The following is a 12,099-nucleotide window of genomic DNA, read 5'->3' on the forward strand; positions in this document are numbered from 1 at the left end:
CGGAGCAGGTGAATTTTGGGGTGAAGCCCGGGGATTTTCGGGCGCAGATCGGGCTGTGAGGCGTAGCACGCCCATCTCGGGCGGGTTTTGGGGCGAGAAGCGCGGCTTTTGGGGTCTCTCACCCTTCCTGAGGCGCTGCTGGTTCTTGCTGTTGATGACCAGGGAGCCCTCGCGGAACTCGATGCCCATGGCGAACCTGCGACCCCGGAGCGACCCCTCGGTGACCCCAGGGTGACCCCTCGGTGACCCCAATTTCCCCGCGTTTTACCCCAGGTTTTTGGTGATCTTGCCCAGCATGACCCCAGGATGACCCCGTGACCCCAGGGTAACCCCGTGACCCCAGGGTGACCCCAATTTCCCAATTTCCCCGCGTTTTACCCCAGGTTTTTGGTGATCTTGCCCAGCAGCTCCCACAATGACCCCTCGGTGACCCCGTGACCCCAGGGTGACCCCAATGTCCCAATTTCCCCGCGTTTTACCCCAGGTTTTTGGTGATCTTGCCCAGCAGCTCCGGGCGCTGCTTCTTCACCACGTCCATGACGGCGCCGTACACGTCACACAGCCGGGCACCTGGACGGGGTCAGAGGTCACACAGGGGTCACACAGGGGTCACACAGGGGTCACACAGCCGGGCACCTGGACGGGGTCAGAGGTCACACAGGGGTCACACAGGGGTCACACAGCCGGGCACCTGGACGGGGTCAGAGGTCACACAGGGGTCACACAGGGGTCACACAGCCGGGCACCTGGACGGGGTCAGAGGTCACACAGGGGTCACACAGGGGTCACACAGGGGCACACACGTCACACAGCCGGGCACCTGAACAGGGTCAGAGGTCACACGGGGGTCAGCAAGGGGTCATGGGGTCAGTCAGGGGTCGGACAGTCACGAAGGGGTCACTCAGTGGTCACTGTGGTCACTCTGTGGTCAGTCAATGGTCAGTGGTCACTGTGGTCACTGTGGTCACTCAGGTCACTGTGGTGGGTCAGTGGTCACTCTATGGTCACTGTGGTCACTCAGGGGTCACTTTAGGGTCACTGTGGTGGGTCAGTGGTCACTTTAGGGTCACTATGGAATGGTTTGGGGTCAGTGCGGGGTCAGTCCCTATGGGTCAGTGGTCACTCTGCGGTCACTGTGGTCACTCTGTGGTCACTGTGGTGGGTCAGTGGTCACTCTGTGGTCACTGTGGTGGGTCAGTGGTCACTCTGTGGTCACTGTGGTCACTCAGCGGTCACTCACCGTGCCGCAGCTCCCTCAGCAGCACCTCCTGCAGGGTCAGCAGGAACCCGTAGTGGTCCTGCATGTCCTGCGACGGGTCCACCATGAGGGTCCGCACCAGGTTGGAGCAGTAGGACTTGTAGCGGATGCCCATGGAGCAGGTGATGGCCCCAAAGTGCATGTGGGACTTGTCGCTGCGGAAATTGGGGTGGAAAATGAGAAATTTGGTTAAAATTCGGGACGATTTTTCTGGGATTTTTTTGGGAATTTTTGGCGGATTTTTTTGCCGGTTTCGGGGTTTTTACGGATTTGGCGATTTTGGGTTAAATTCCCAGGATTCTGGGTACCTGACCACGCTGGATTTGAGGTTGTAGTCGCCCCCCGCTCTGGATGATTGATCAGTGAATTTTTTGAGATTTTTCTGGCCAATTTTTGAGGGATTTTTTTGTGCATTTTGGGGTGTTTATGGATTTGGCGATTTTGGGTTAAATTCCCAGGATTCTGGGTACCTGACCACACTGGATTTGAGGTTGTAGTTGCCCCTGCTCTGGATGATTGATCAGTGAATTTCTTGAGATTTTTCTGGCCAATTTTTGAGGGATTTTTTTGCCGGTTTCAGGGTTTTTATGGATTTGTTGATTTTGGGTTAAATTCCCAGGATTTTGGGTACCTGACCGTGCTGAATTTGAGGTTGCAGCTGCCGCCGCTGTGGACGATGATCTGGGTATTTTTGCTGATTTTTTTGGGTATTTTTTGGCCGATTTTTGGGGGGATTTTTGCTATTTTCCATATGTGTGCATTTTGGGTTAAATTAACCCGATTTTGGCGCGTTTTTCGTACCTGACCACGCTGAATTTGAGGTTGTAGTTGCCGCCGCTCTGGATGATGGGCGGGTAGCACATCTCCACGGCGGAGGGGTCGGCCCCGGCCAGGAATTTCTTCTCCTCGATCGCCTTCTCCACCGCCTCGGCCAGCTTGCTGTGGCGCACCTTCTGCGGGGTGACGTCAGCGTGACGTCAGCGTGACGTCAGCGTGACGTCATCACCACGACATCGCAGAGCCACCCCCGGGCCTCGGTGACGGAAACTCAGCCCCAAAACGGGACAAAAACGTCAGGATTTGGCCCAAAAATGATCAGATTAGGACAGGGCCCACCCCAAAGTGGAGATTTCTGGATGGGACACGCCCAAACACGCCAAGTTTTGGGTCAGTTTTGATTGAAAAATGGCGATTTTTGGAGTAAAGGGCCTCGTTCTGTACTATGTTGGGTAAGGTGATCTTATGGGACCTCAAAATTCCAATTTTTGGTCCATCCCGACCTCATAATTTGAGTTTTTTGGAGTCCAACTTGACCTAAAAACTCCAGACTTTGCTCCAATCTGACCTTAAAATTCCCATTATTATCGCTGTGATGTCATCGTGATGTCATCACGATATCACAGAACCAACCCAGGCATCGGTAGCAGCAATTTGGCCCCAAAATGGGACAAAATTCACTTTAAAGTGTTGAGGTTTGGACCAAAAAATGGTCAAATTTGGACAGAGTCCACCTCAACATTTTGGGTAACATTGACCCAAAAAATGCTGGGGTTTGGGCAAGTTTTGCCTCGAAATGTTGGTTTTTGCGTGCAACTGACCCTGAAAATGCCAAGTTTTAGGTCAGTTCTAAGGTAAAATGGCAATTTTTGGAGCAAATTGAGTTTGAAACACCATTCTGGTGCCGTGTTGGGCAAGGCGATTTTATTGGTTCTAAAAATTCTGAGTTTTGGACCATCCTGTCATAAAAATCTCCAGTTTTAGGTGTCCAACCTGATCTGAAGGTTCCTATTTTTAGGAGCCCAAAATTCCAATTTTTGGGAGTCCAAGCTGACCTCAAAGTTCCCATTTTTGTCACCGTGACGTCATCATGACATCATCACGATATCATAGAGAACCCCGGGTCCCAGGGACGGAAATTTGGCCCCAAAACGGGACAAAACTCATTTTAAAATGCTGGGGTTTGGACTCAAAACGATCAAATTCGGACAGAGTCTGCCTCAAAATTCTGACTGATATCGACCCAAAAAATGCTGGGGTTTGGGTCAGTTTTGCCTCAATAATGGTGACTTTTGGAGCAAAACGAGCCTAAAGTATAATTCTGGTACCACGTTTGCCAAGGTGATCTAATGGGACCTCAAAATTCCAATTTTTGGTCCATCATGACCTCAAAATTCCAATTTGTCATCCAATCTGACCTGAAACCTCCCAGTTTTGGTCCATCCACATCTCAAACCTCCCATTTTTGGCTCCAAATTTTGGTCCCTTAAAACTCCAACTTTTGGTCAAACCCGATCTCAAAGTTCCAATTTCAGGTCCCGCCTCACCTCAGAACTCCCATTTCCGGTGCCACTGCCAGTTTTGACCCCGCCCCTCCCGTTTTTGCCCCGCCCCTTTTTGTGACCCCGCCCCCTTTTAAAGCCCCGCCCACCTCATCTGCATCCACGATCTCCATGACGCGCTCCTTGAAGAACTTGGTGAAGAGCTCGGAGGTGATGGCGGCGGCCTTGCGCATCAGGGCCAGCTCCTGCTCCTCCTTGGCCGCCATGGCCAGCGCCACCGCGGCGCTGACGTCAACCTGGGGGCGTGGCCAGAGCCGTTACTGATTGATCTAATTGATTATTGATTGATTGACCCCATCATTGGCTCATTAACCCCGGCCGTGCGCATCAGGGCCAGCTCCTGCTCCTCCTTGGCCGCCATGGCCAGCGCCGCTGATGTCAACCCAGGGGCGTGGCCAAAGGGTGGGCGGGGCCAGAGTGGGCGGGGCCAGCCTAACTCCAAAGGGCTTCAACCCTTCAGACCCAACTTTGATTGGTTTAACCCAACTTTGATTCTTCAAACCCGACGTTGACTTTTTAAACCCCACTCGGACCCTTCCAACCCAACTCAGGCCCAACTCTGACCGTTCAAACTCAACTCCAACTCTTCCAACCCAACACCGGCCCATCCCCAATCCAACTTTGGCCCCGCCCCCTTTCACAAACCACGCCCCCCGGGTTAGGCCTCGCCCCCAGACATTCTCAAAGCTCTCCTTGCTGAGGGCGTCGCTCCAGCTCCTCATGAACTCCCCCGGGGATTTTTCACACATGGCCCCTCCCACCCATCCAGGCCCCGCCCCCGTGTCAGACCACGCCCCCCGGCCCTGGCCCCGCCCCCGGACATTCTCAAAGCTCTCCTTGCTGAGGGCGTCGCTCCAGCTCCTCATGAACTCCCCCGGGGATTTGTCACACACTGGCCCCTCCCACCCATCCAGGCCCCGCCCCCTTTCACTAACCACGCCCCCCGGGTTAGGCCACGCCCCCGGACCTTCTCGAAGCTCTCCTTGCTGAGGGCGTCGCTCCAGCTCCTCATGAACTCCCCCGGGAATTTGTCACACATGGCCCCTCCCACCCATCCTAGGCCCCGCCCCCCGTGTCAGACCACGCCCCCCGGCCCTGGCCCCGCCCCCAGACCTTCTCGAAGCTCTCCTTGCTGAGGGCGTCGTTCCAGCTCCGCATGAACTCCCCTGGGAATTTGTCCTTGGCGAAGACCCCGAGGCGCCGCCCGGCCCGGCTGCCCCGCAGCGCTTCCAGAAGCTTCTCGAAGTTGGCCTTGTTGCTCTCGTTCTGCCAAAGGGGGCGGGGACACCGTCAGGGGGGCGGGGACAGGGTGGGTGGGGCCACAAAGAAATAACGGGAACCATAAAAGGGCCCAAAATGCCCCCAAAATGACCCCCAGGACCCCAAAGCGACCCACAGTGACCGCCAGGACACCGTAAGGAACCCAAAGTGACCCAAAAATTACCCCAAAATGACCACCACGACCCCATATAGACCCACAGGACCCCCAAATGACCACAAGGAGCCCAGAAAAGCCCCAAAATTACCCCAAATGACACCAAAATGACCAAAAAAAACCCCTAAAATGACCCAAAACGACCCAAAGAGAACCCCAGGACCCCACAGCGACCCCAAAACGACCCTAACTGACCCAAAGTGACCGCCAGGATCCCATATGGACCCAAAGGACCTCCAAATGACCACCAGGAACCAGAAAAAACCCAAAAATGCCCCCAAAATGCCCCAAAATGCCCCCAAATCACCCCAAAATCCCTCACCTTCTCCCGGACGAGCAGCGTCACCGCCGGCAGCCCCTGGGAGGCGCCCGGGGACCCCAAAATGCCCCAAAAATGCCCCAAAATTATCCAAAATGCCCCAAATGCCTCACCTTCTCCCGGACGAGCAGCGTCACCGCCGGCAGCCTGTTGGAGGCGCCCGGGGACCCCAAAATGCCCCCAAATCACCCCAAAATGCCCCCAAATCACCCCAAAATGCCTCACCTTCTCCCGGACGAGCAGCGTCACGGCCGGCAGCCCGTTGGAGGCGCCGTCGCCGCCCTTGGCCTGCGCCACCTGCTTGAGGAACTCGACCTTCTTGCGGCTGGCCAGGAACAGCGCGCGGTCCTCGCAGAACAGCATCACCGTGTCCGTCAGCTCGTAGCCAAACAGCCACGTCTGGGGTGAAAAACACGCGGAAACGGTCAAAAACCCCAAAAAAAACCCCGACAAAAACGGACCCGGGAACCCCAGAAATACAGAAATCCTGAAAACGGGGCCAAAAAACGCCAAAAAATGGCCCAGAAACCCCAAAATCAACAAAAACCAGAACGGCGTCACCGTGTCGGTCAGCTCGGGGACAAACAGCCACGGCTGGGGTGAAAAACACACAAAAATGGTTAAAAACCCCAAAAACCCCAAAAAATCCCCACGAACATTGACCCAGGAACCTCAAAAATACAGAAATCCTGAAAATGGGGCCAAAAAAGGTGAAAAAATGACCCAAAACCACCAAAAACCAGAACGGCGTCACCGTGTCCGTCAGCTCGGGGACAAACAGCCACGGCTGGGGCAGAAATAACCCAAAAATGGGTAAAATAACCCCAAAAACGGACACAGGAACCCCAGAAACACAGAAATCCTGAAAACACAATGAAAAACCTCCAAAAAATAACAGAGAAACTCCAAAAATTGAGAGAAACACCCCAAAAATGGAGAAAAACCCCCAAAATGGACAGAAAACACCCCAAAAACCAACCCAGGGACCCCAAAGTGGACCAGGGACACCCCAAAACTGAGAAATTCACCTAAAAAAGAGAGAATTTAGCTAAAAAGAAAGGAAATTAACGCAAAAAGTCAGGGAATTGACCTAAAAATTGAGAGAATTTACCCAAAAATGAGGGGATTCAGCCACAACAATGAGGGAATTTACTCAAAAATGAGGGAATTTACCTAAAAATCAGAGAATTTACCTAAAAATTATAGAAGCTTGCTCAGAAAGGGGAAGAGACACCTAAAAACTCAAGAAAATTCCTCTAAAAATAGAGATGATGCACTAAAACTCATGGGAATTGCTTAAAAATTACAGAAATGTGTTAAAAACCATGGCAATATGTTAAAAATTATGGGGACACCTTAAAAGTCATAGAAATTAATTACAATTAGGGAAATTCGTTAAAATTAAACTATTAAATTAAGCATTAATAATCATGGGAATACATTAAAATTATTGGAGTTTTTTAAGAACTATGAAAATACATAAGAATCTATGGGAGTGCCTTAAGATTTATAGGAATACATTAAAAATTATGGGAATGTATTCAAAATCATGGGGACGCCTTAAAAGCTACAGGAATTAATTAAAATTAAGGGAATTCATTAAAATAGAAATAATATATTAAATATTAAAAGCCATGGGAATACATCTAAAATAATGGGAATTTATTAGGAATTATAAAAATATGTTAAAAACTATGGGAATACCTTAGAATGTATAGGAATGCATTAAAATTATGGGAGCATGTTAAAAACTATTAAAATGTATTAAAAATTATGGGGAAGTGTTAGAAAATGTGCAAACACATGAATAATTATGAAAATATAGTAAAAATTATGGCAATACCTTGGAAGTTACAGAAATATTTTAAAATTTATAAAAATCTGCTAAAAATGGTGCTCATGTCTTAAAAATTAAAGAAACAAATTTTAAACAAAATAAACACATTTAAAAAAGAAAACATTAGCTAATTAAACTAAGCTTATTAAAAAAGTGTTAAATTATTAATTTAAAAAACCATTAAAATTAAAAGCTGAAATTATTAAACAAAAAATGATGGGAGTCTCCTAAAAAAATAAAGAGACAATAAAAAATTATTGGGAATTTTAAAAATGGATTAAAATTCCCTAAAACTGCTGGGAACCCCCTAAAAATTCTGGGGTCCTTTTGGGGTTCGCCTCGGGGATTTGGGGTTTTCTTCAGGGATTTTGGGATTTTTTGGGCAAGTTTTTCCTCAGGGGTTTTGGGAATTTTTCGGGGATTTTTCTCAGCTATTTCCCCTCAGGGATTTTGGGTTTTTTCCTGCAGATTTTGGCATTTTTGGGGCACTTTTACCTGCAGTGCCGTGGACTTGGCATAGACGATCTCCTCGTCCACCCCCACGGCCACCACGATGGCGTCGACTCCCCCAAACTCATCTTCTCCTTTCTGGGGGAAAAAAAGGGTTAAAATTACCCAGAATCACTTAAATGCACCCCAAAACCCCTCCCCAAACTCATCTGCTCCTTTCTGGGGGAAAAAAAGGGTTAAAATTACCCAGAATCACTTAAATGCACCCCAAAACCCCTCCCAAAACTCATCTGCTCCTTTCTGGGGGAAAAAAAAGGTTAATATTACCCAAAATCACTTAAATGCACCCCAAAACCCCTCCCCAAACTCATCTGCTCCTTTCTGGAGGAAAAAAAGGGTTAAAATTACCCAAAATAACACAAATTTACACTAAAATAAGCTCTCAAACTTATCCTCTCCTTTCGGGGGGAAAAAAGGGTTAAAAATACCCAAAACACCCAAATTCACCCCAAAATAAACCCCTAAACTTATCCTCCCCTCTCTGAGGGAAAGAAAGGGTTAACAATATCCAAAATAATCCAAGTTCAACCCAATTTCAACCAAAATCCCCCCAATTTCACTTTGGGCCCTCCAAATTCACCTCCAATCCTGCAAAATTTACCTCAAACCTCCAGAATGTACTCAAAGCAGCCGAAATTTACCTCAAACCCCCAAATTTACCTCAAACACCCCAAATGTATCCCAGGCCTGTAAAATTTGCCTCAAATCTCCCAAATTTCCTTCAGGCCCCACAGATTTACCTCAAATGCCCCAAATTTACTTCAAACCTCCCAAATTTACCTCAGATCTCCCAAATTTACCTCAAATCCTCCCAAATTTACTTCAAACCCCCAAAATTTACCTCAGTCCTCCCAAATTTACTTCAAACCCCCAAAATTTACCTCAGTCCTCCCAAATCTACCTCAGATCTCCCAAATTTACCTCAGGCCCCACTAATTTACCTAAAAGTTCCCAAGTTTACCTCAAAATCCCCAAATTTGCTGCAAACCACCCAAATTTACCTTGGACTCCACAAATTTACCTCAAACCCCACCAAATTTACCTCAAACCCACTGAATTCACTTCAAACCCGACAAATTTACCTCAAATCTTCAAAATTTACCTCATGGCCCCCCAAATTCACCTCAGTCCTCCCAAATTTACCTCAGAATCCACCAAATTCACCTCAATCCTCCCAAATTTACCTCAAAACCCACCAAATTCACCTCAATCCTCCCAAATTTACCCAACTCCCCCACATTTACCTCAGCCCCCGCCAAATTTATCTCAGGTCCCTTTAAGTTTATCTCAAACCACCAAATTCACCTCAAACAGCCCTAAATTCAACTCAATACCTCTAAATTCAACCAAAACCCCCAGCTTCAATCCGAACCCCTTAAATTCACCTCAACTCCTCCAAATTTACCTCAAACCCCCCGTAATATATCCCAAGTCTGCCGAATTTACCTCGTACCCTTCAAATTCACTTCATACCGCCAAAATTCACCTCAAATCCACCAAATTCACCTCAAACCTCACAAAATTTATCCAAATTCAACCAAAACCCCCCAAATTCAATCCAAATCCCCGAAATTCACTTCAATTCCCCGACATTTACCTCACGCCCATCACAAATTTCCCTCAGATCCCCCAAATTCACCTCAGCCCCCCCCCATAATTCACCTCAAATCTGCCCAATTTACCTCAGCCTCCCCCTCCCCCTCATTCACCTCAGCCCCCCCTCCCCCCTCAGGCCCCCCCCGCTCCCCCGCCCCTCCCCCACCTGCCAGCTGGCGTAGAGCCGCCGCAGCCGCCTCGAGAAGGCCTCGCGGTCCAGGCTCAGCGCCATCCCGGGGGCCCGCGCGGGGCCGGCGGCCCCTCCCGGGAGCCTCGGCCTGCTCCGGGATCCGCCCCTGCGGCCGGGACTGCCCCGAGTTTTGGTTTTCTCCTTCTCCTCCTTCTCCGCCGCCGCCGCCTCCTCCCGCGCCGCGGCGTTCCCCCCCCCGCCGGAAGCGCGGCCCGAGGGGAACTTCCGCTTCCGGGGCGGCGGGAAAAGGGCGGGACGGGAGCGCTGAGGGGAGGGGGGAGCGCGTCACGTGACCCGCGGAGGCGGGAAAGGGGCCGTGAGGGGGAGAGGGGTCACGTGACCCGCGGAGGCGGGAAAATGGCGCTGAGGGGGAAGCGGCCGCTTCTGGTAAAGAAGAAAACCAGTAAAAAGAGAAAGGTTAGAAACGGGAAACACCGAGGAATACCGCCGGGGAAATCGTTAAACCGAGCTGAGAAACTGTTCCTTTACTCCGCGAGGCGGGGATGCACAAAGACGGGGGGGCGTGGCAAACTCTGTGTCACGTGACTGGAACAGGCGGGAAGATGGCGGCGGGGGGGGGAGAGGGAAGCGGCCGCTTCCTTTAGAAGGGAAAATCGGGAAATGAGGGAAGGTGAGGAACGGGAAATACCGGGTGGTAAAACGGTAAAATCGGGTTGGGAAACGGTTCCTTCCTCACGTGAGGCGGGGACGGATAAAGAGCAGGGGGCGTGCCAAAGTTTTCTCAGCGTCACGTGAACGGCAGGGGCGGGCAAATGGCGGTGAGGGTAAAGCGGCCGTTTTTCGTAAAGGGGAAAAAACGGGGAAAAGAGAAACGTTAGAAACGGAAAACACCGGGACGTAGGGGCGGGGAAATCGGTAAAACCGGCTGGGAAACGGTTCCTGCCTCGCGTGAGGCGGGGCCCGGTAAAGCGGAGGGGGCGTGGCAGTGTTTTCCGGCGTCACGTGGCCCGCAGGGGCGGGGGAATGGCGCTGAGGGGAAGCGGCCGCTTCTCGCGAAGGAGAGGAAAAGGAAAAGAAGGAACGTGACAAACGGGAAACAGCGGGGAGAAAATCGGTAAAACCGGCTGGGAAACGGTTCTTTCCTCTCGTGAGGCGGGGATGAATCAAGACGAGGGGGCGTGGGAAAGTTTTCCAGTTTCACGTGACCGGGAGAGGCGGGAAAAGGGCTCTGAGGGGGAGAGGCGCCGAAATGGCGGCGTGGGGAGAGGAGGACGCGGCCGCTTCTTGTAAAGACGAAAAACGGTAAAAAATAAAAGGTTAAAAACGGGAAATACCGGGCAATGGTGCCGGGGAAATCGGTAAAACCGGGTGGCGGGAAATCGGTTAAACCGGGTGGGGGGAAACGGTTCCTTATGTGAGGCGGGGATACATAAAGAGGAGGCGGCGTGGCTGGGATTTATGAATCATGCATGAGGTTATGAATATGCAACAGATTGTTGTTTTTAAGGGTTAATCCTCTGTTAATGTGGGTCCTTTTTCGGGCTTATTTTGCCCAGAGAAAGTACCCAGGCTGTCTGTAACTCTGTGTTTGTATTGTCTCATACTGTCCTAATCCTAATTGTATAAAATATTCTCTAATTACATTGCTGTTTTTATAACGATTTTAATACTAATAAACTTCTAAATAAAACAATTGCGTGGCGTTTTTCATAGGGATAAACAAGGGGAAGGATTTCACTGATTCGTGAATAGGAAAAGAGATTTGCTTTTACAAATAAACTTTAGATTTGCTGATAAATGAAATTGGACATTGAAGGAAACAGAGGGGAAGAAAAAAACCTAAATTCTGTAAGAATTAGAAATTTAAAGGGAGGGTTATACATTATAGAGGAGTCTTTGGTATCAGGAAGTCTGAACCTCCAAAATGGGGAAAAAGAGGAAAATTGGGATAAAAAGGAGGCTGCATCCTCCAGAAATGTAAGAAACCCTCAGGGGATTCCCCATTTATGCCCCTTTATTAAAATAAAATAAAAGGACTCCTCTGTCTCCTTTTTGGACATAAACCTGTGGAGTTTGTGGAATTATTTTTCAAACAATCATGCCAAAAAAAAAAAAATTAAATGCAAAAAAATATTTAAAACATAAAACCTGGGGAGGAAAAACGGCGCCGGTCCTGCATCACGTGATGGGGGAGAGGCGGGGAAGTCGTGAGGGGGCGGGGTCACGTGACAAAGAGGCGGGGAAAATGTGAGGGGGCGGAGTCACGTGGGATAAAGAGGCGGGGATTCGTGAGGGGCAGGATCACGTGACATAAAGAGGTGGGGATTTTTGAGGGGCGGGGTCACGTGAAAGAGGCGGGGAAGTCGTGGGGGGGGGCAGGATCACGTGTTACATGGAGGCGGGGAAAGTGTGACCTGATAGAAACTGGCGGGAAATTCATGAGGAGAGCTTGGGAGGCGCCATCTTGTGGTGATAAATGGAAACGTGAGTGTGGACATTTTTAGTTACCAAAAGTGTTTAATTAAAGGTGTTAATTAGCGAGCAGGGACAAATCAAGGGAGGCAAATGAGGCGCCTAATCAGCAGGTAATTAGGGAGAAGTAACTCACAACACTCTCTCCATTTCCAAACCTTTTATTAAAAAAAAAACCCCAC

The 12,099-nt window shown here is 49.9% G+C and overlaps 1 protein-coding gene across 1 annotated transcript in view; it reads right to left on the reverse strand.

Moving 5' to 3' along the window:
• SUPT16H (SPT16 homolog, facilitates chromatin remodeling subunit) overlaps positions 1-9,687 on the reverse strand; it is a 32,228-nt gene extending 22,541 nt beyond the window's left edge. The window contains exons 1-9 of the mRNA XM_058823182.1: positions 9,461-9,687; positions 7,684-7,776; positions 5,577-5,750; positions 4,711-4,863; positions 3,687-3,833; positions 2,060-2,211; positions 1,241-1,413; positions 480-570; positions 123-196 (exon numbers count right to left, since the gene is read on the reverse strand). Coding sequence (XP_058679165.1) covers positions 123-196; positions 480-570; positions 1,241-1,413; positions 2,060-2,211; positions 3,687-3,833; positions 4,711-4,863; positions 5,577-5,750; positions 7,684-7,776; positions 9,461-9,526 — 1,123 coding nt within the window. The 5' untranslated portion in view covers positions 9,527-9,687. The remainder of the gene's footprint in view (positions 1-122; positions 197-479; positions 571-1,240; positions 1,414-2,059; positions 2,212-3,686; positions 3,834-4,710; positions 4,864-5,576; positions 5,751-7,683; positions 7,777-9,460) is intronic.
• Between the last annotated feature and the right edge of the window lie 2,412 nt (positions 9,688-12,099).

The sequence above is a fragment of the Ammospiza caudacuta genome, chromosome 39, assembly GCF_027887145.1.
Source record: "Ammospiza caudacuta isolate bAmmCau1 chromosome 39, bAmmCau1.pri, whole genome shotgun sequence".
NCBI lineage: Eukaryota > Metazoa > Chordata > Aves > Passeriformes > Passerellidae > Ammospiza > Ammospiza caudacuta.